General features: G+C 41.0%; 1 protein-coding gene and 1 pseudogene across 1 annotated transcript; both read right to left on the bottom strand.

The window, feature by feature from the left end:
• Positions 1-418: 418 nt before the first annotated feature.
• Positions 419-1,214, bottom strand: LOC142851302 (olfactory receptor 52B2-like; annotated as a pseudogene).
• Positions 1,215-9,259: 8,045 nt separating this feature from the next.
• Positions 9,260-10,225, bottom strand: Or52b2 (olfactory receptor family 52 subfamily B member 2). Its single transcript, XM_075975178.1, has one exon. The coding sequence runs from the start codon at positions 10,223-10,225 to the stop codon at positions 9,260-9,262; it is 966 nt and encodes a 321-aa protein (XP_075831293.1).
• Positions 10,226-24,337: the final 14,112 nt, after the last annotated feature.

Below are 24,337 nucleotides of genomic sequence, written 5' to 3' on the forward strand. Positions count from 1 at the left end.
AAAACTTAAGACTTTTCATGATAATGAGGCACATCTGTTCCTGGCAGCACCAGTTACTTTGAGAGGGAGATGGGCTTTGAAGAGGCTCCTTATGGAGTTAGTTAGCCATTTGGGCAAGAAACTGCTTAGAACATGAAGAAGAGGTCGTATTTTATCAGTTAAGATTAAATTTCAAAATTATGAACTCCCCATGGATCACAATCAGATCATAATAGAACCATGGTTTGAAATTTCATACACATTTTCTCAAACCCATTTGCTTTCTGCTGCAGAAAATACAGTACCTGAATGTGGGACCTCACCAGCAAGTTCTCTCTCTTTCTCTCTCTCTCTCTCTCTCTCTCTCTCTCTCTCTCTCTCTCTCTCTCTCTCATGTTGGTAAGAGAAACTGAGAAAGCATTGAGAGCTGTGACTGATCTCAAGATTTCCACACAGCAGAGACCATGTGAGTCATGCTGTCCCTCATCTGCTTTGTCTGTGCACCATAAATGACAGGGCTAAGCATGGGGGGAACTAGCACATGGAGATTTGCCAGAAAAATGTGTACATGGTGGGGAGTGTTCTTGCCAAAGTGGTGTGGAAAATGAAGGTATGAAGAAGAGGAGACTCCAATGTGAGAGCCACGGGTGTCACGAGCCTTGTTCTGGCATGCGGAAAGGAAGTCTAAACACAGCCTGGAGGACCAATGAGTGCAGCATCTACCAAAACTGAAGCCATTGGCACTGAGAAACCATAGCAGATGTTGACAATGATGTCTGCATAAGCCAACCTGGCTACACCAATAGGCTCACAGCATGATCGTGGGATGCTATTGGCCCTGCAGTATGACAGTCTCTTCAGCAAGAATATGATAGGGAAAATGGTCCCAAGTTCCATCCCCAGATGGCCGGGGCCATTTTTCCAATTACCATGGGAGTTAAAATGACTGAGTATCTCAAGCGAGTACAAATGGCCACATGGCGGTCAAATGCCATGGCCATCAAGATTCCTGACCCCCACAAAAGCAACCTGCATAAAAATATCTGAGTAATGCAGGCATCAAAGGCGATCTCCCTGTCGTGGAACCAGAAAATAACCAAGGCCTTGGGCACAGTGGTAGTTGACAGGAGAATGTCAGTGCCAGCCAGCATGGATAGGAAGACATACATGGGCTCATGTTCACTGAAAACAGCAAGGATGAGGACTTCATTTCCCAAGAATGTGGTGAAGTACATGAGACAAAAAGATAGAAAGCCAGATGTGGTGTTGCTCCAGTACTGGGATTCCAAGCAGCATGAACACAATCGGATGGGTAGTGGTGAGGTTAGCTCCAAACATGCTTGTTTTCGAAGTCTCCCTGTGAAAACTTTAAGGGGGGGGGGGGGCAAACATCATAGTGACTTCAATGGTGTAGTGTCACCCTCCCCTTCCCACATTAGCATGGCAAATACAAACAAGGGCTCCTGACCACACCTCAGCAGTGTGTAAAACCCATACATATCTGTGTTCTCGTTTCTGTATTAACTCTTTCCCAGGCTTTGATCATCCCCCTGATCGCTACAACTGCATCCTACACCAGACAAGGCTCCCCATCTCCTGCTTCCCTTCCTCACTCCTTTACACTCAGTAGTTCTGATACAGACTTTGTGGCAGGCTCTAAACACAATGCTATGGTCTGTTTTGGTCTGTTTTGGTGTGTGTGTGGTGTGTGTGTGTGTGTGTGTGTGTGTGTGTGTGTGTGTGTGTGTGTGTGCGTGCATGCGGTGGCTAGAGGAAGAGGAAATCAGGTATCCTTATCACCTGCCATGGGATGTCTCTCTGAACCTGAAGCTTGCAGTTTTGGCTAGGCTGCTGGTCACAAACTCCCAGAAACCTATTGTTCCACCTCCCACCTGGAATTACAGGTACTTACATAACCATGCCCAGCTTTTTTTGTGGGTAATGGAAGTTTGAACCCAGATCCTCTTGCTTTCACAATCACTGCTGAACACTAGCTATCGTCCCAGTTCCTATGTTTTTTAAATAAGCTTATCAACCTAGAAATTAAAGCCACCACTTTGCAGTCAGAGAAAGGCCTCTGCAATCTTGCGTTACTCGTCTTCGAGCTTTAGACACATCGTCAAAGTTAATTTACATTGTCACCTGCTCGCCACTCAACCTGGACTTTCCAGTTGTCTTTGCTTTTGATAAGCATTTCTTCATCTAAAACAAATTTTTCTACCTTGAAGATCTTCCAGTTTGCAGCCTATATATTACCACTCAGGAAGCCCTCCTCAGCTCAAATCCTGAACTTCTTCTGACCCTTTGTTACTGAAATTTTTAAAGGCAACATTTTTACATCTTAGGAATTTGGCATGATCGATAATGTTGAATTATTTATGCTTTTCTTGTCAGAATTAAGTACATTCTGACTAACATAGTGCTAAGCATAGAAGTCCAAAATCAATACTAATTACTGTTAGCAAATGAGTCAGTACAACTTAACAGAAATCCAAACAACTAATGAAAATACACTTAAAATTTATAATTTCAGGGCTGGAGAGATGGCTCAGTGGTGAAGAGCACTGGCTGTTCTTCCAGAGGTCCTGATTTCAATTCCTAGCAACCACAATGTAGCCCATAACCATTTGTATTGAGATATGACGCCCTCTTCTGACCTGCAGGCATACATTCAGACACAGAACAGTGTATCCATGTTAAATAAATAAATCTTTTTTATAAAAAGAAATTTACAATTTTAATCTAATCGGGAAAAACGTCTATTCAATATTCATTGGGATATAGAATTATTTCCAAACTCATTAGGTGAACATATAGAAATTCCACAGTGTTATGCCTAAATAGCAAAACTATAAAAATACTCAAAATTAACACAAGTTTTTAAAATAAAGCATTTTTCTATTGGAAAGATCAGAGTAAATAAGAGAATCAAATTTCATAGAAAGTAGCAAATCGCTGGCAATTTTGTAAAAAAGGAGTAGAGGATTCCAAAAATAAATAATTCTAGGAGAAAGATACATATGAAGCTTGCAACAGAAGAAAATATTAATGTCCTGAAATAATAAAAGTTGGGGAAAATACATAATATATTTTTAAACATACAAAGAAACAAAATGGATGATATGTACTATAATAAAATCAGTCTTTACACATGAATAAATGATCAATCATATAAAATTTAAAGAAATTAACTATGTCATCTTAAAAACATAATGAAACAGCTCCCAAAGCTGAGACATGTAACTTTCTATGGCCACTTTGGACAGTAAATTGACAATAGCTTTTTAAAAGTCTTAACTTTGCAAATGTTTCTGCTCAGTAACTTCTGCCATCTACTTTCTGAAATTACAGCATAAGAATCTACAGACATCTACATTATTACACTATCAAGTTGGTTGTAAGACTTCATAACTATCCTAGGCTAGTAAGTCAAGGTACCTACATTGCAATGAAATGTTTTGTTTCCATTTTTAATGTATAGGAGCTGGAAAGATAACTCCTTGAAGTACTTCCCACATGAACATAAAGATCTGTTTTGAGCCCCAGCATTCACCTAAAAAGTTTTGTGTGGTGATGTACTTGAAATCCCATTGCTGGAGGGTGGAAACAGCAATCTTTGGGGCCTGCTGGAGACAGCCTAGATACTCGGCAACGTCCACGATGAGTAAGAGACCCTGTCTCACAAAACAAGATGCATGACTCCTGAAGAAAGACTACTGAAGTTGAATGTGATCTCCACATGGATGCACACACATGAACACACGCATACGTACACACAAAGATGTGTCAACTGTGGCATAATAATTAAGTAAACAAAAAGCTAGTTGTAGATCCAAATGCATAATCTGATTTCTGTGAGATGCACTAAAATACATTATAAGCAACAGAAAACCCAAGTCCACTTGGCTTGAGGAGAAAATGTCTTTACTCTGTTTCTGAATAAAAATCTTTCTAAGGGAAGATAGCTCAGTTCAGAAGGTGCTTAATATGCATTAAACAAGACAGGTGTGGTCATTTAAGTCTACAGTCCTAGCACCATGGAGGTTGGTGACAAGAGGTTCACTGGATCTTGTTGGCCACCCAGCTACTTCCAGGTTCAGTGAGAGACGAGCTTGGCAGAGAGTGATAGGACAGGATGTGGAATGTCTTCTGATCTCTGCACATGAACAAGGGCATGCTCACACATCCAACACACACACACACACACACACACACACACGTTTCTATCTCAAAGTCACATAAGGATTCATGATATCATAAGAGTATTCATTTCTTTACGACTTGGGCTTCCAGGAGCTGAATCTCCTAAGATAAAGTGAGTGAGGAGTTTATCTTGTGTACAAAATAGTCACCAACCAAGAGCAATAATATTTTAGTGAAAGACTAAGTCAGACTCCACAGTGAAGAAAGTATCAGCATTTGAAGTACAGACGGTATCTGACAACACAATTCTCAGCCATGGCTGAAGCATGAAAGAAAAAAGAAAATAGAAAGCCAGATGCATACTTTTATAAATTTATAAATTGGCTTTATAATCTTAGTTTTAAATTCTTTTGGTTTTCTTGCATTATAGCCAGTAAAATGAAAATAAATCCCAACTCTGTATCAAGAAAATGTTTTAAGCAAGCTGAAATTATAATTTTTAATATACCTGCTTTCAATATTTCAACATTTTAAGTTACTTTACTGTTCTGGGGAAAATAACATTAGTCCCACTCCTACACAGCATGGCAGTTCATGATGTCAAAATGAGCACTTTGACAATAGCCCTAGAGGACTAAAAAGAGCCTCTCAAAATCAGCTATTATGCAGAGGAAGCCTAAAAATCCTAAGAACCAAATGCTTAGCCCAAAGTTTACCCCAGCTGGAGGGATAGTTCTTCCTCCACATAAGATGCAGTTTTGGAAGGATCCCTTCTATCAGGAGACAGCTCCTTCCCAGGGCTCTGTAGAGCTTGTCTGGTTGGTTAGACAGAAGCAAACCCAGCAGAGCTAGTCTGCAGAGGTCACTAGTTCAGAAACCAGAGCTGGTCCTTCCGATGGTCTCTGCACATACAACATCTGTTGATGGCCCAGATCGCTAACATAAAGGCATATGTGACTTTGATCCTGCTGTTACCCAATGTGAAGATTATTAAGATCCCATCTATACCCACAAATCTTCAATATACATAGAAAATTGTAGAAAAAGAAGAAATAGTAGGATAAGAAAGCACTAAGTACATGTATGCAAGGCCGAGAGAGAGAGAGAGAGAGAGAGAGAGAGAGAGAGAGAGAGAGAGAGAGAGAGAGAGAGAGAGAGAAAGGGAGGGAGGGAGGGAGGGCGGGAGGGAGGGAGGAGAGAGAGAGAGAGAGAGAGAGAGAGAGAGAGAGAGAGAGAGAGAGAGAGAGAGATTTACCTTTATACTAATATGCTGAAACCATAATGGTAAGACATGGTCTCTGCCGTGTCCCAATAGTCCCCCCAAATTATAACTCCATCAGTGGGTGAATCAACTGATAAACCAGGGCCATCACAACCCACTCACATCTCCAAACTCACATCTCCAAACTCCCACCTGTAGGAGCTGGAGAGATGGCTCAGCAGTTAAGAACACTGCTCTCTTGCAGAAGACCTGTGTTTGGCTCCCAGTACCCACATGGTGGCTCACAATCATCTGTAACTCTAACTCCTGTAGATCTGACAGTCTCTTGTGGCCTCTGTTGGCACCAGGCACACATGTGGTGCATATCCATGCATGAAGACAAAATACCCATGTACATAAAGTTGAATAAATTAATCATTTTAAAAATGGAAAAAAAACAGGAATCAATCTAATTCAATTCATTTTTTAAAAAGTCAACTCATCTGGGAGCCTAGTCTGTTTGGATGCTCATCTTCCTAGACCTGGATGGAGGGGGGAGGACCTTGGACTTCCCACAGGGCAGGAAACCTTGACTGCTCTTTGAACTGGAGGGGGGGGGGAATGAGGAGGAAAATGGGAGGAGGGGAGGAGGAAATTTTTAATAAAAAAATAAATAAAATGGTGACTCACCCAGCCTTCATATGTGCCTAGGCTTATTCCATTGTTATGCCATGTTCAGTTGATATCACTGGGAAGCCTGCTCTTTTCTGAAGGGAAACAGAGGAGGGGCAGATCTGAGGAAGAGGGGATGTTTGGGGGTACTGAGAAGAAAGGAGTGGAGGGAGAGGAGACTGCTCTTGGGGTGTATTATCTGAGAGAAGAATATATAAAAAGAAGAAGAAAAGTTCTTCCTAAATATGTTGCATGGGGACCAAGTCTTTATCATTGACCATTTGTGGGGGGACCACTTTATATCCACATCATAATAGTCATTATTGCCATCATTAATACTATCTATTATGTTGTATATTAACATATTATTTTACAGTGACATTTTAAAATAGAGATGGAAGATTAAGTCAGGAGCATATTACTAAATTAATGCTTAGTTTATGAGTGACTCTAATTACCAGACTTTGACTAAAGGAATACTAGATTATATTATAAATGTAAATTGCCGTGTGATCAACAATAAATTTGTGGACATGGAAACAGTTGTTTGTGGCCACAGAAATGAATGAAAAACTGTGAATGCTATCTTCTCTTGGACAGTCATGTGCATGACTCAAAAAATGTCAAAATCTTTCACTCTTATTTGACCAAGGAATATCAGATTGTAACACATGCATCAGTAACCCATGCCTACATCTCCGGACTATTCTGTGGTAAGCATCTGACAGAAAGTAGCAACTTGCTATGTTCGTACTTTACAATACTTAACATAGTCACTTGTAATTAGGCTCAAACAGAAAAGATTTCAAACATTAACTCAGTTAAGAAATTAAAAGCAGGCTTAGTGGTGCATGCCTTTAATACCAGCATACGGTAGACAGAGGCAGGTGGATCTTTGAGTTCAATGCCTGCCTGATCTACAAGCAAGTTCCAGGACACAAGACTACAAAGAGAAACCCTGTCTTTTAAAAAAAAGAGGAGGAAGAGGAAGAGAAGAGAAGAGAAGAGAAGAGAAGAGAAGAGAAGAGAAGAGAAGAGAAGAGAGAAGGAGGAAGGGAAGAAGGAGGAGTAGAAGAAGAATGGATGGAGGGAAGAAAGAAAGAGAGAGAAAGAGAGAAAGAAACATACAAAACCTCAGATAAAATAAGATAAAAATTCATTAGTAATTGCAGAGGCAGGCACTAAACTAAGACTGTAATTAACAAACTTAGGGCTAGCAAATTTGCTGCAGAGTATGAGCTAAGGATTACGTGATGTGTGTGTGTGTGTGTGTGTGTGTGTGTGTGTGTGTGTTTGTATTTATGGATTATTTCATTTAACCTTCTCAACAACTCTGTGAAACTGTCCCATAGTTATCACAAGGTACTTATTTTATAGGTAAAAAAGTGAGAACTAAAGAATGTTAAAACAATTTCCAGGTCTCCATAGACAGGGAATAACGGGGGCAAGACTGGAATGAAGTTTTATGACTCCAAGCACCACTCATATGACTATGTAGACCTTTCATCACTAGTAGGATTGATAATAACTTATTGAGAAGCCAGACCAGGGGAAGAATTTTTTTTTTTTATTTTTGAGACAGGGTTTCTCCGTAGCTTTAGGTTCCTGTCCTGGAACTAGCTCTTGTAGTCCAGGCTGGCCTCAAACTCACAGAGATCTGCCTGCCTCTGCCTCCCAAGTGCTGGGATTAAAGGCATGGGCCACCACCACTTGGCTTCCAGGGGAAGAATTTGAGAAAACTCTAGGGTTCCCGGCTTGGCGAAGTTGATGAGCTTGTCCTAATTTGCTCCCCAAGAAAAGGAACACAGAAAACAATCTGTCTTGAATGGAGGTTCTGTGTTCCAGAGGTGACTGTCTATGTGTGTCTAAACACACACACATGCAGATTCTAGATTAGAGACACAAATATGCGGCTCACAGTGTGGATGGTAGCTGAAGAATTAAATGGGAAATGGCCTTTCCTAAATAAGAATGAAGGAGCATGGGTCAAAACATGAATTCTTAAGAGAGTACTCCAATTCTGCTACTCTGATCTCATGAGTACTGTTACATACACCCAACAGTACATTGTCAGGAGCCAGGCAGAAAAGTCAAGAGTGCCCTGTGTCTCTCTGTCTTGCCCATTCCTTAGTGTTTGAGTTAGAGCCAAGGTGTGAGAAGTGAGAGCCGCATGCAGCAGCTGACTTGCATCTGGAAGGATAAACCATCACTGGTTTTGTGGACTGATGTCATTGGCTATTTCAATGTATTCTAAAGATTTGTGTTCTAAGTTCAGGAGGTCATCATCTTTTCACTTACTTCCCATTTATTAAATGCCAGATATTTTTCATATAAGGTACAAATGGTTTCAAGGCATTTACAGTCATTTCTGGTGACAAAGAAATGAGGAGCTTAGAACAACTCATTCTGCACATGTAGAGATGTATATGAGATGAACTGGCCATGTAAAAGTAGGAGCCTTGGCTTGCCTGGAGAAAATGGGAAAGACTTGACAGAGAAGGTAGTCATCATCCAGTCCTTTCTCTGTGCTCCTCCCCCGCCCCCACTGCCTCTGTCTTACTAGTGTTGCCGGGTTAAAGGGATTGAGGGTGTGTACCACCGCCTCCTACCTGAGAAGGTAGTTCTTGAGTTGAAATTTAAAGAATGAGACAGTTTCCCAAAAGGCAGAAAGATACGTATGCCCTTTTTCTTTCTTTTTTCTCCAATAAACACTTGACACCAGAGAGATTAGTGAAGAACTTTTATTTGTTTTGGTTGTTTGGTGTTTGTGACATAGATTTGCTTTATAACTCAGTTTATAAATATGTAAGCCAGGTTGTTCTCAAACCCATAACAATCCTCCTGCCTCAGCTTCCTGAGTGAAGGGATTACAGGCACAAACCACCAAGCCCAGCTTACTTGATTCTATAAAAAGAAACAATATTAGGGACTTTAAAATAACAGAGCCTCTCCATATATTAAATGTGCTTAAATATATTCATTTGTTTATACTCTTACCCCTTGTGATAGATCCAATTTTGAGAAAGTCAAATTCTCATATCAGAGAAATGTACATGTAGTTTATCATTTCTAGTTTTTAAGGATAAATGTATAAAAAGGACAGCAAATATGAAACAAGAGAAAAAGATAAGGAAGACAAATTAGAAAACGGAAAAGTGGGAAGAGGAGAAGATGAAGCAAAAGATGGGAAGTCCTGTCTATCCAGTCTGTTCTCCTTGGCTAGCTTCCTTGATGGAGCTGGATGGAAAGGGTCACAAGGACCCATCAGTCTAAAACAGAGGAACACTGAGTCTTGATGTCCAAGAGCCAGTGGGCTATACCCTCTCGGATTTGCTTAGTCTTAACTCCATAGACAATGGGGTTCAGCATTGGGGGCACCACCACATAAAGATTGGCCAGCAAGATATGCACGTGCCGGGGAATGTTCCGCCCAAAACGGTGAGTCAGTAAAGTGAAGAAGGATGGGACGTAAAACATGAGGATGACACAGAGGTGAGACCCACAGGTGCTGAGGGCCTTATGCCGAGCATCCTGGGAGGGCAAGCGGAACACTGCTCGGAGAATGAGTGAGTAAGACACAGCGATGAGGACCACATCTATGATGACCATGACGATGGGCACTGAGAAGCCGTACCAGATGTTAACGGTGATGTCGGCACAGGCTAAGCGGGCCACCCCAATGTGCTCACAGTAGGAATGGGGGACGATGTTGGTTCGACAGAACGGCAGCCGCTTCAACAAGAAAATCACGGGAAAGATGATACAGACGCTTCTGATAACAATGGCTAGAGCAATCCTACCTACTGTGCGCCTTGTCAGCACCGTTGTGTATCTCAGTGGGGCACAGATGGCCACAAAGCGATCAAAGGCCATGGCTAACAGGATGGCGGACTCCCCCACAAACATTGTGTGAACAAAGAAAACTTGGGTAACACAGGCATCGAAGGCAATGCTGTGGGCTTGGAGCCAAAAGATGGCTAGGGCCTTGGGCACAGTAGTGGTGGACAGCAGGATGTCTGTGATGGCCAGCATGGAGAGGAAGAAATACATGGGCTCATGCAGGTTCCGTTCTGTGATGATGACCGCTATCAGGATGCTGTTCCCAAAGACTGCAGTGACATACATGAGACTCAGGGGTACAGACAACCAGGTGTGATAAGCCTCCAACCCAGGGATGCCGAGGAGCACGAAAACCGCAGGGTGGAAGATGGTGATGTTGCTGGGATTCATGACGCTTCCTGATCAGTGCTGATCAGAGGCTGGAAGGGAAGGAGCAGAAGGAATTCTTGCGAGTGTGCGGAGGCTCAAAGACAGACATGAACCTGTGAATTGCTGAGTTCCCAAGAGAAAGTTCATCTAGAGGATCGTGGCTAAGGTGTAGGAATGGCTTCTGGCCCTGGTGTCTCATTTGCCCAGTCCCTATGGTGAAGTGCTTCAAGAACCAACAGAAGCTGCACCTGCCTCCATTTGCCCTGCCCCCAGTGTCCTGACCCAACATTTCAACATTCATCTAACATTTCCACATAAGTACAGATTGCTCTCTATACAGCTTATTCTTGCTCCTTCCCGAACATTCTGTTCTGTTTACCTACACTTCTCTCTCCTTTTCTCTTCTCTCTGCCCAAATTTTATCCTTAAAACTCCTTAAAATAGCTCCTCAAGACACACCACTCTGTAATGTGTTCGTAATATATCTCCTTCCTGAAGACATATTAACTAAACTCGATTATATGTAATCGGATTGTTTATCTGCCTATTACCTTGAAAGATTCTCAGGAAAGTTGCCCTCATGACTCCCTGTGATGGACATTGAGAACCAGGTGGAAATTGGAAGGCAACTAAGAGATGTGTTTGTCCACTGTGACCCAGATTCACAGCCTCCCTGAAGGCAGTAAACAGGGGCAGCCAATGAAACCAAAGGAGCAATTTTTCATCACCCTCTCATGAACTGGTACTTCAGAAAGTTCCATAAAATGCCTTTTGATCGAGTCTGCAACTCTTTATCCACATTAAACCCAAAGTATATAGATCCCTCTTCTGGAGAAACTGTCTTGACAAGAGTCAATCAGTCTGTCCCCTTGACCTTTACCAGCTCCAACACGGCCTGCTTCCTCCCTACTCGTTCCTTCATTCCAGAAGTACCCAAGTGTCCCTGTTACTAAAACATGTTCTAAACCCTCTTTCTCTTAGATTTCCAAAGCTCACGGAACATTTGTCTCTGGCACGAATTATCAGTCAGCTGTTAGTCATTAGTAATCTAGACAGGTCCTTGAACATAACTCCATGGTGACAAGTACCTAAAATGCAAGCACTCAGGAAGCTGAGGCAGGAGAAAGGACACAAATTTGAGGTTAGCCTGGGATAAACAGTGAGCTTGAGATAGACCAGAGCTAGAGCACGGGTTCTTGCCTCAAATAAATAAATGCCATGGGAGAAAAAATAAAAACTATAAAGGCATCATATAAAAACTAGACAGACATTCTGATAAACTTGTCCTAGGTGTCCTGTGGAAGAAGCCATGCAAAGGCATAAAATCATCAGTTCCTTCCGCTCTGAAGATGTCCTGGGTCAGAACACAGCCTGCTTTGAGGGACAATGGGACAACAAGTAGACACTAGGGAGAGAATAAAACCGGACCCTAACAAGTAAAGGCCCAGGCAGACCCAGCATGGGACACCTCTCCAGCCAGATTCTCCTGAACATTTCTCCGCATCCACTCAGAAGAAACTGAGCTTTGTTGAAATAAGCACTCAGGGGAGGGGGTGAGATGCTCTATTTTAAAGCCTCGCCCTCAGGTTTATAGAAACAAAAGCCACACCAGGAAACAAATTTATTTTTCTAAGAAGAAAAAAAAATTCTTTACTACTTCTCGCAACTGTGCTACTTAAAAGTTTATCCCCTTTTTACTAAAGCAGTTTTGCAGATACAAGCCCTCAATTAGTCCCTCTCTCTGCTTGCAGCTCTAACCACAAGACTGAGACGCCAAGGGCATGGCGGCTGCTGCTGAAGCCCTACAAAGGACACGACTGACGGGAAAGGAGAAGTGTCACCGAGTGTTTTCTGGGGCCACCATCTCAGCCCTGCTCTGCCAACAGCACTGAAGGCTCTAGGTTCCCATAAATCAAAGATGGGAATGAGGGTCACAAAGATACATGTGCTCTCAGAAAGCACTTCCTAGGGCTCTAAAGGAATATTAGCATGATTTTACAAAAGAGAAGGAGAGCCAGAATGGTAGAGAAGAGGCCAGGAGCCATGGAAGCAAAGGAGACTGTGCGGTGATGGGAACACTGACTTGAGGAGCCAGGTCCAGATAAATAACATCTCCTTCCTCCTGTATTCCTCTATTTCCTCCTCAGGAAAGAGAACAGTAATCAAGTCAGGGGGTAACTGTGAGGGTTGCAGAGTTCACCGAGACAGCATGCTGAGACAGTGAGGGTGTTGCTGTTATCTCAACCCCTTTGTTTGGCCATCATCCTACTGTCCTTTTCCTGGAAGCAAAACCTGAGCACCGTGCTGGAGTGAGCACCTAGTGATCACTGTGGTGAGAGCCCAGACGGGACCGAATGAAACTCCTCTCCCAGTACGAGAGGAGGAAATCGAGCAGAGGAAGCACCAAGGAGAAGACCTGTGAGCAGGTCTCTCCTGTGGACCTGGTGTCTGAGAACTCACGCCTAGACCCAGACCAGACCAAGACTTAGCCTGGCTCAGAACCACCCAGCAGACTTCCTGCAAGTGCTTTGAAAACCACCCATCTTTCCTGTCATCTACAGAAATTCCTGGGACATGGTGCAGTGGCAAGGGTAGTGCCAAGAAAACTGGGGTGAGGGCTGCAGGGAAGACATCCAGGCTTCCTTGTGGCTCCTGTCCAGGCTCTGTTCTTTGTCTTTTCTGGGTCAAATCCTACCTAGCTATAGATTTTGCCATTGTCCATTCCTTCCTTCTGGAGTTACACAAAGGCCTTTTGTATCTCTATAGTCTGAATTTGGAAGAGTGTTAATATCACAATACATTAGAATGTACTCACAAATCCCATCCTATGCAACCGTCAGGTGACTCTGTGAGACACTTTGTGCCTAGCTAAATTATCTGGACAATTATTAATACACATATTAGTTTCACTTTGCAATCTATCTTCCTTGTACATTTATTTCATATTAAAAGTGTTCTTCTCCACTCAGACCCCCGACTGCACGCCGAAGCCATGCAGCTGCATATTTTGCAGCAGGTTTACTGCAGCCATGTCACAAGACATGTGTTCTTTAACTTTGCTCAATAACATGCATTCCTTACACATAGTAATGGGGTAGAGTTTAATTATCATATATGCATATAATAGGGGATCCAATTTGGAAAGTGTTTACCTTTTAACGTATTGGAAGTTCTCACCTTGCTCACAGGCACTCAGAGCATGCCCCATGTTCTCACAAGCTAAAGCCAGACTTAGCTGTGCTGCAGAGGCTCTGAGAGTCCCCTAACTAACTCACTATCACATCTTTACAGAGTTGGTAAGTCATGTTTAAATAACAAGTTAAAATGTATGTATTGTATACAGCACTATGTACACACACACACACACACACACACACACATATATATATATATATAAAATCACTGTGGCATATCTAATAAAGTGAAGTATTATGCACAATATTTAGCATCATTTTCAATGTTAATATCTTTAAAAATCTAATTTCTAAGTAGGTTTAAATTTATTATATTCTCTTATTAACCACAGTCACTATGGTGTAAAATCGACCCCTGAATTTGTTTTCCCAGCCTAACAAAAATGCACATGCTTTTATCGATGTCTTTCTAGGCTCCAGACCCCACAGCCTCTGCTACTAAGCATGACTCATGTTTTTAAAGACAAAGCAGTTCAGGAAAAATGTCCACTTACCTATTACTTAACTATCCATAAATATTTTGGAGATAGTATCAAAATTTGAGTGACCTAGTATGCCATGTGTGACGATCATCTACTGTGCTCTGGGACATAGCTAAACTGCCGGATCCCCAACTCCATAAGCAACCTAGTCTCTCCAAGTGTCAGCATCTGCTCTACAAAATGCAGGTCAGGAAGACAAAATGAGAAGGATTTCCCAGGCTTGAACCTGACACCCAGATTGCCAAGAAAAATGTGCTGAACAGTTCTCGCTTGGGCCACTGGTGTGGCAGAGCAGGTAAAAGCACACCAGGCTAAGGACTGATTTAGACATGCAGAACTCACAAAAGAGAAGCAACCCCTGAAACTAGTCATCCGATCGCCACACGTGCAGCACCCATGACATATATGTGACACACAAACAAATAATAACAAATAAATAAAACAATTTTTAAAGAATTCTCCTCAGTTTAGGACAGGAATTTGTGGCACTAGTCAAAGACCCTGTCACACTACTGGCATTTAAGAAATATTTGAACAAATGAGCTACAAAGCTGGTAAATTAACATTTATCTAATATTTTCCTTGTTCCACCAAACAGAGACAGAGGTAAAAATCTGAACTATTTCTGTAAGTAGTCCACTGGCGCCCTTTCCTCCTACAGTCAGATTCAAGCTGCCTTCACATCTCTGTCAAGAACAGATTCCTCCCCACATCCCGCTGGTGCTTTCCAGTCCTCTCTCTGGACTCTGGTTTCTCCCTCCCAGTGTCCACCAGAAGTTCCAATGGTGTCTCCCCATCTACGTCCTAACATGGTCTGATCCCTCTCATATCTTTTGTCTGTTTGACTCCTTGACTTTCTCCTCCCACATACGTATCTCTCTCCCAGCTTCAGTCCTTGCCCTTCGCAGACACACACATCCCCACCTGTCCCTCCTTCTGTCACCACCAGTGTTCTTAAACTCACCTATTTCATGACAGTATTAGCTGAGGAACTGAGAAAGTGGTAGAGAAAAGTTAAAGGACCACTCATTCTGAGGAGAGGAACAATAGGAAACGCTTGTGTGGCTATCACTGCACCTGGCTTGTATAGGACCTATATATTAGACACTGAGAGACCATGGGCATCCTTCTCCAGAGGCAGGTGTCAGTGCTACCCCTGGGATTACCAAGCATGTGTCCAGCAAACCACAGGGGAAATGAAAACCTTGTCACTGGTGCCAGCAGGAACACTAACTCTAAGGATAGTTAGTGACTCCAGGAAAAAAACACATTATATAGAGCAGTATTAGAAATCCCAGCAACAAAATAATATAGTAACATTTGATGTGCTGAGCCTTTGCCATATCACTGTTACAAGTTTTTACCACAAATTATACCATTTAATTATCAAAATAGCCCAATAATAAAATGCACTATTATTATATCCATGTTTTAGATTTTTAAAAAAGAGACTGAGATACTAAGTAGTTCATCAAGAGAAAAATATAAAATTCTAAAACTGAATAATAAAAGTGTTCAGACTCAGCCCTAAACTCAGTCCCTGACTAATTATGAAGTAACCCTGGTGGGCCAATACCTCAAGGTAATCTCAAAGAAAAAGGGACAGAACTAAGGAAAATCCAATTAAAATTCTTGCATCATTAAAGCAAAATGTACAAATTCACAATCATTATCAGGGAAATGCAAATCAAAACCACAGCAAGCTACCACTGTGTACTCATTAGGAAAGCTACTATTAAAAATTAAAATTAAGATTAAAAGAACAGAAAATAAGTTGTCCAGGATATTAGAAACTATGCTTTGTTAATGGCAATCTCAAATGGCACAATGGCTCTGGAATCAGCATGCCAGTTCCTCAAAAGGTAAAATATGACCCAGTACATCCCTGGAAAGGCAAAATTATTATATGACCTAGCAACTTCATTTCCGGGCATACACCCAAACTGAAAGCTGGACAGCACAAAAATCTCTCAAGAACTGGCAAATGTGTTACATTACAATTAAAGAAATCTGTGCAACAAAAGAAATAACCCTAGAGAGAAATGATAGCCTGGAGGATGGGAAAAAGCAGGACAGGGCAAATCGTTGCCACACAAGCATGAAGATCTCATTTTCTACCCCTAGAAAACACTACAGTGAGGTATAAGGTGAAACAGAAGAATGCACAGACATTCATGAGGTAGCCAGGTGTGTGCAGCAGGAACAACAGACACCGTCTCAAACAAGGTAAAAGGTGGAGCCAATACCTGAGTCTGTCTTCTGACCTGCACACACACACACACACACACACACACACACACACACACACACACCTCCGCATGCATGTGCAATCACACACAATTTTTATTTTAAAGAATGGGGAGATGACTGAAACACAGACTTCCACTACACAAAGAAGAGGACCAAGAGGTGAGTGACCACCCACCAAGCGGGACACCCCATTCTCTAGGCTCTCTATAGTGGGGTAAAACCCCGGGATCCTCCCCCACCTGCCTCAGTTTCTCTAGTCAGTCAGCAAGCAAGCTTCCTGCAGGTAGGCTGCTCCAACACCCCCATACCATTGATCGGACCCTGCAAGCTACAAGTTCCATGTTTCTGCCAAACCCTAATATCCCCCCGTAACCTCAGAAGAACTCTGAAACACAAGCTGCAACTATGCAAAGAGGACCAAGAGGTAGGTTGTTCCAATATACCCATCCCATCGATCAGACCCTATAAGATGCAAGTCTCACTCCATCCCCAAACCCTCCTATCCCCCACCCCATAACCTCAGAGGAACTCTGAAACACAGGCTGCTACTACACAGAAAGGACCAAGAGCGGAACTCTGCAGCACAGGCTGTGACTGCAAAGAATGGACCAAGAGAGCAGTGCAGACCATGAGAGTAAACCAACAGAGTGAGCCAAGAAAGATCTTACTGGCTCTTTGAGACACAGGCAGACACAGTGTACAGAGCAGATCAAGAACAATTCCCACAAAGACACAGAATGTCACTGTAAGGATTTGACCAAGAGAAAAAGATGGGTATAAGCCAATGCAAGAATTCATTCCACAACCCAAAAAGCAATATCGTAACACCAGAACCCGGTGGTCATACAACAGGAAGACTTGATCATCCTAACCCAGAAGAAGCAGAAGAAAACTATTTTAAACGTAACTTTATGAGGACGATGGGGACCTCTAAAGAGGAAGTGAAAATTTTCCTTAAAGAAATGGAGGAAAAGACAAAAAAAATGGAAGACATCAATAAATCTCTCAAAGAAACTCAAGAAAACTCAGGAAAAAAAAGAAACAAACAGGTGAAGCACATAGTTCAAAGAATTCCAGACTTAAAGACTGAAATAGAGACAATAAAGAAAACACAAACTGAGGGAATTCTGAAAATGGAAAATCTGGGTAAATGAACAGGAACTACAGAGGAAAGCATAACCAATAAAATACAAGAAATGAAAGACAGAATCTCAGGTGTTGAAGATACTGTAGAAGAAATAGATTCACCAGCCAAAGAAGACATTAAATCCAACAAATTCTTAACATAAAGCATCCAGGAAATCTGGGACACCATGAAAAGACCAAACCTAAGAATAATAGGGATAGAAAAAGGAGAAGAACTCCAGCTCAAAAGCACAGAAAGTATATTTAACAAAATCATAGAAGAAAACTTTCCCAACCTAAAGAAGGATATCCCTATGAACGTATAAGAAGTTTACAAAACACTAAATAAGCAGGAGCAAAAAGAAAGTCCCCTCACCACATAATAATCAAAACACTAAACACATAGAATAAAAAAGAATATTAAGAGTTGCAAAGGAAAAAGATCAAGTAACATATAAAGGCAGACCTATCAGAATTACACCTGACTTCTCAGTGGAAACCATGAAAGCCAGAAGGTCCTGGAAAAATGTGCTGCAGACACTAAGAGACCACAGATGTAAGCCCAGACTACTATACCCACCAAAACTTTCATTCACCATTGATGAAGAAAACAAGATATTTCATGACAAAACCAGATTTAAATGATACGTAACCACAAATCCACCCTACAGAAAGTAGTAGAAGGAAAACCAAGGAAGCTAACTGCACCCACAAAAGCACAGGCAACAGATAACCTCACATCAGTAAACCCCAAAGATGGGAAACACATAAACACTACCACTGAAGAATAACAGGAATTAACAATCGCTGGTCATTAATATATTGATATGATAATATTCATATTAATGAATTCAATTCACCTATAAAAAGACACAGAATAAAAGAATAGATATGAAAGCAGGATCCATCTTTCTTCAGTATACATGAGACACACCTCAACCTAAAAGGAGATACTACCTCAGAGTAAAGGATTGGAAAAGATTTTCCAATCAAATGGACCTAAGAAACAAGCGGTATAGCTATCATAATATCTAACAAAATAGACTTCAAACTAAAACCAATGATAAGCAATGGAGATACTTCATACTCATAACAGAAACAATCTATCAAGATGAAGTCTCAATCCTGAACATCTATGCCCCTAATACAAGAGCACCCACATATGTAAAGGAAACATTATTAAAGATTAAATTGTACATCAAACCCCACAGAGACTTCAACACTCAGCTCACAACAATGGACAGGTCAACCATACAGAAAGTTAACAGAAAAATAAGAGAACTGACAGATGTCATGACTCAAATGGATTTAACAGACATTATAGAAAATTTCACTAAACACAAAAGAATATACTTTCTTCTCAGCACCTCTTGTAACCTGCTTTAAAATCACTAACAAAGCAAACCTCCACAGATACAAAAAAAAAAATGCAGTAACTCCCTGTATCTTTTCGGGTCATCATGGTTTAAAGTTAGAATTTAACAACAACACTACTCTCAGAAAGCCTACAAACTCATGGAAATTGAACGGTGAACTACTAAACCACCTGTGGGTCAAGGAAGAAAAAAAATTAAAGATTTCCTAAAATTCAAAGAAAATGAAGGCACAACATACCCAAACCTATGGGACACTATAAAAGCAGTACTAGAAGTAAAGTTCATAGCACTGAGTGCCTGCATAAAGAAAGTGGCAAAATCTCACATCAGCAACTTAAAAGCATACCTGAAAGCTGTAGAACAAAAAGAAGCAGACACACCCAGGAGAGGTAGATGACAGGAAATAATCAAATTGAGGGCTGAAATCAATAAAATAGAAACAAAGAAAGCAATACAAAGAATCAATGAGGCAAAGAGTTGGTTCTTTGAGAAAATCAACAAGATAGACAAGCCCTTATCCAAACTAACCAAAAGGCAGAGAGAGAACATCCAAATTAACAAAATCAGAAATGAAAGGGGGGACAAAACAAGACACTGACAAAATCCAGAGAATCATTAGGTCATACTAAAAAAAAACCCTGTACTCCACAAAATTGGAAAGTGTAAAAGAAATGGACAATTTTCTGGTACTACATACCAAAATTAAATCAAGACCAGGTGAACAATTTAAATAGACCTATATATAACCTGCAAGGAAATAGAAGTAGTCATCAAAAGCCTCCCAACCAAAAAAAGCCCAGGGCTGGATGGTTTCAGTGCAGAATTCTACCAGAACTTCAAAGAAGAGCTAATACCTTTACTCCTCAAACTATTCCACATAATAGAAACAGAAGTGTTGAGAGGGCTGCTTGTTAGTTCCCAGCCATTTAGACCCAAAATAATCACATAGAAACCATGTTATTTAAATCACTGCTTGGCCCATTAGCTCTAGCTTCTTACTGGCTAACTCTTATATATTAATTTAACCCATTTCTATTAATCTGTGTATCGCCACCTGACTGTAACTTACAGGCTAAAGTTCCAGCATTCATCTCTGGTGGGGCTACATGGCTTCTCCTTGACTCCTCCTTCTTTCTTCCAGCATTCAGTTTAGTTTTCCCCACCTAGCTAAGTTCTGCCTTGCTATAGGTCCAAAGCAGTTTCTTTATTAATCAGTGGTAATCACAGCATACAGAGGGGAATCCCACATCAAAGAAGGAACATTGCCAAACTCTTTTCATGAGGCTACAGTTACCCTGATACCGAAACCACACAAGGTTCAACCAAGAAAAAGAATTACAGACCAATCTCACTGATGAACATTGATACAAAAATTAATAAAAACTGCAAACCAAATCTAAGAACACATCAAAAAAATCATCCACCATGATCAAGTTGGCTTCATCCCAGAGATGCAGCGATGGTTTAATATACAAAAATCTATCAATGTAATTCACCATACAAATAAACCGAAAGAAAAAAAACCATATGATCATCTCAATGATGAAAAAGCATTCTAAAAATCCAACACCCCATCATGATAAAGGTCTTGGAGATATCAGTGACATCTAAACATAATAAAAGCAATATACAGCAAGCTGACAGCCAACATCAAATTAAATGGAGAGAAACTAAAAGCAATTTTATTAAAATCAGGAACAAGACAAGGCTGTCCACTCTCTCCATATCTATTCAACATAGTTCTTGAAGTTCTGGTTAAAGCAATAACACAACAGAAAGAGATCAAGGGGATTCAGATTGGAAAGAAAGAAGTCAAACTTTCGCTATTTGCAGATGATATGACAATATACATAAGTGATCTCTACCAGAGACCTCCTACAGTTGATAAATACCTTCAATAATGTGACAGGATACAAGATCAACTCAAAAACATCAGTAGCCCTCCTATACACAAAGGATAAAAAGCTGAGATAGAAATCAGAGAAATATCACCCATCAAAATAGCCACAAATAACATAAAATATCTTGGGGTAACACTAACCAAACAAGTGTAAGGCCTGTTTGACAAGAAATTTGTCTTTGAAGAAAGAAACTGAAGAAGATACCAGAAAGTGGAAAGTGTTCCATGACCTTGGATAGGTAGGATCAACATAGTAAAAAGGGCAATCCTACCAAAAGCAATCTATAAATTCAATGAAATATCCATCAAAATTCCAACACAATTCTTCACAGACCTTGAAAGAACAATATTCAACTTCATATGGACAAACAAAAACCCAGGGTAGCCAAAACAATCCTATACAATTGAGGAACTTCCGTAAGCATCACCAATCCTGACATCAAACTCTGTAACAGAGCTACAGTAATGAAAACAGCTTAGTATTGGCACAAAAACAGACAGGTTGACCACTGGAATCAATTAAAAATCCAGATATGAATCCACACACCTACGAACACCTGATTTTCTACAAAGAAGCAAAAACTATACAATGGAAAAAAGAAAGCATTTCAACAAATGATGCTGGCATAATTAGATGTCAACATGTAGAAGAATGAAAATAGGTCCATATCTATCTTCATGCACAAAACTCAAGTACAAATGAATTAAAGACATCAAATATAAATCTGACTGTATCAAACCTGATAGAAGAGAAAGTGGGAAATAGTCCTCAATGCATGGGCACAGGAGACCACTTCTTATATATAACACCAGTAGCACAGACATTGAGGGCAACAATAAATAAATGGGACCTGCTGAAACTGAGAAGTTTCTGTAAAGCAAAGGACACAGCCAATAAGACAAAAAGGCAGCCTACTGAATGGGAAAAGATCTTCACCAACTCCACATCAGACAGAGGATTGATCTCCAAAATATATAAAGAACTCAAGAAATTAGACATCAAAGTTCCAAATAATCCAATTAAAAATGGGGTGCAGAACTAAACAAAGAATTCTCAACAGAAGAATCTCAAATAGTCAAAGATACTTAAAGAAATGTTCAACATCCTTAGCCATCAGGGAAATGCAAATCAAAAAAACTCTGAGATACCATCTTACACCAGTCCAAATGGCTAAGATCAAAAACAATGATAGCTTATGCTGGAGAGGATGTGAAGTAAGGAGAATTGTTGGTGGAAATGCAAACTTGTACAACCACTCTGAAAATCAGTATGGCATTTTCTCAAAAAAATAGCAATCAACCTACCTCAGGACCCAGAAATATGGCTCTTGGGCATATATCAAAGGATGCTCAATCACACTACAAGGACACTGGTTCAACTATATTCACAGCAGCATTATTTATAATAGCCAGAACCTGGAAACAACCTAGATTCCCCTCAACTGAAGAATGGATAAAGAAAATATGGTACATTCACACCGTGGAGTACTACTCAGCTGTAAAAAAACAATATCTTGAAATTTGCATGTAAATGGATGGAACTAGAAAAAAACATCCTGAGTGAGGTAACCCAGACCCAGAAAGATGAATATGGTATGTACTCACTCATAAGTGGATACTAGCTGTAAAGCAAAGGATAATGAGCCCACGACCCTAGAGAAGCTAAGTAACAAGGTGAGCTTTAAGAAAAACATATAGATCCACCTGGAAAGGGGAAATAGATAAGATTTCCTGACAAAATTGGGAGCATGGGGGTGAGGGGAGAAGGAAAGGTAGAAGGAGAAGAGGAGGGGAGAAGGGAAGGGGGAAGGAAAACTTGAGGGAACAGGATAGTTCAGATGGAGGAAGGACAGAGATGGAGAGGAAGAAAGGAGATATTTTGATTGAGGGGGCCCTTGTGGAGCTTTCAAAAAACCTGGAACTAGAGAAATTCCCAGGAATCCACAAGGAACACCCCAGCTAAGACACTAAGCAATAGTAGAGGGGATGGCTAAATTGGCCTTGGCCTGTAGTCAGATTGATGAATATCTTAAATGTCACCACAGAACCTTCATCCAGCAACTGATGGAAACAAAGGCAGAGACCTCAGTGAAGCACTAGACTGAGCTCCCAAAGTCCAGTTGAAGAGTGGGAGGAGTGAGAATATGAGCAAAGAGGTCAAGACCATGATGGGGACACCCACTGAAACAGTCTACCTGAGCTAATGGGAGCTCACCAACTCCAGTCGAACAGAAAAGGAACCAGCATAGGACCAAACTAGGCCCTCTGAATGTGGGTGACAGTTGTATGGCTGGGGAAGACTTTGGGGCCACTGGCAGTGGCACCAGGATTTATCCCTACTGCATGTACTGGCTTTTTGGGAACCCATTCTCTTTGGATAAATATCTTGCTCAGCCTAGATATAGTAGAGAGGGCCTTGGACGGTCCCCAAGGCAAAGTGCCTTATCCTCTCTTAGGAGTTTATGGGGGGTTAGGTGGGGGGAATGGAAGGAGGGTATGTAGTGGGAACTGAGATTGGTATGTAAAATAAAAAAATATAGTTTGTTTTTTTAAAAAAATAAAGAAAAAATAGGGAGATGAAAATCTTTCCCAATTATACATAAAACTGGGGATTACTACATAGAATACTGCAGTAAGAAACTGCGTTACAAGCAAAGTGGTGCATCCTATACATAATCCCAGCTTTTGAGAGGTGGAGTCAAGAGAATCAGGAATTCAAAGCCAGTCTTTGATACAAAACGACTTTCAGGATAAAGGTTAACCTGGCCTACACAGAACCTGTCTCAAAAAGAAAAGAACAGAAAAATTAACTGCAAGAAGTAAAACACTGACAAACCAAAGCATCCAATCAGTAAATGGGCTACTTAATTGAATGGCCAGCTCTCAAAAGAAGAAATCCAAATGGCCAATTTAAAGCTATTAAGAGACCGCTTCACCACAGTGAGAATGACGGCAATCAGCAAAGTAAATGCCAGCAAGGGCCGGTGAGGATATGGGAGAACAGACTCTTGGTTTCTTCTCATGAAAGTGTAAGCTGGTGTACACCATGGAAATCAGCCAAAAACAATCAACCACACGACCCAGCTATCCACTCCTGTGTATAAACCCTAAGACAGGATGAAGAGAGAGGGAACAACACAGAAAGACTGTACGGAGCAATAGCTTAAAGCCGTTCTAAGAATTCTTAAAGCACTGCAGACCTACATTAAAACAGGAAAAGTCCTTCCCAGCACTCCTTCAATCCCAGCACTCAGGAGGCAGAGGAAAGGGGATCTCTGTGAGTTCAAGGCCAGCCTGGTCTACAGAGAGACTTCTGGGACAGCCAGGGGTGCACAGAGAAACCCTGTCTTGGAAAAAAATCAACAGAAGCAACATAAACAGAATAATATCATTAAGAACAGAAAACGGGGTGGAGAGATAGCTCAGAGGTTAAAAGTACTGACTGCTCTTGCAGACGACCTGGGTTTGGTTTCCAGCATCTACATGGTGGCCCACAGTGATCTGTACTTCTGGTTCAGGAAACCAATGCCCCCTTCTGGATTCTGCATGTACATGTTCAGGAAAAAATAAATTTTAAAAATTATAATAATAAACCTTTAAAAATAAGTTAATGAAATTGATTCAACAAAATTAGATGACAACATTCGCATCATTCATTGTAGCATTATTAGAAATAAAATCACAGATGTTTGTGGTTTTTGTTTTTGTTTTTTAAGACAGGGTTTCTCTGTGTAACTACCCTAGTTGTCCTGGAACTCACTCCGTAGAACAGGCTGGCCTCGAACTCACAGAGATCAGCCTGCCTC

The sequence above is a fragment of the Microtus pennsylvanicus genome, chromosome 5, assembly GCF_037038515.1.
Source record: "Microtus pennsylvanicus isolate mMicPen1 chromosome 5, mMicPen1.hap1, whole genome shotgun sequence".
NCBI classification, from domain to species: Eukaryota; Metazoa; Chordata; class Mammalia; order Rodentia; family Cricetidae; genus Microtus; species Microtus pennsylvanicus.

Coding starts and splice junctions, on each gene's coding strand:
- Or52b2 (XM_075975178.1), bottom strand. CDS start 10,225: ATGAATCCCAGCAACATCACCATCTTCCACCCTGCGGTTTTCGTGCTC.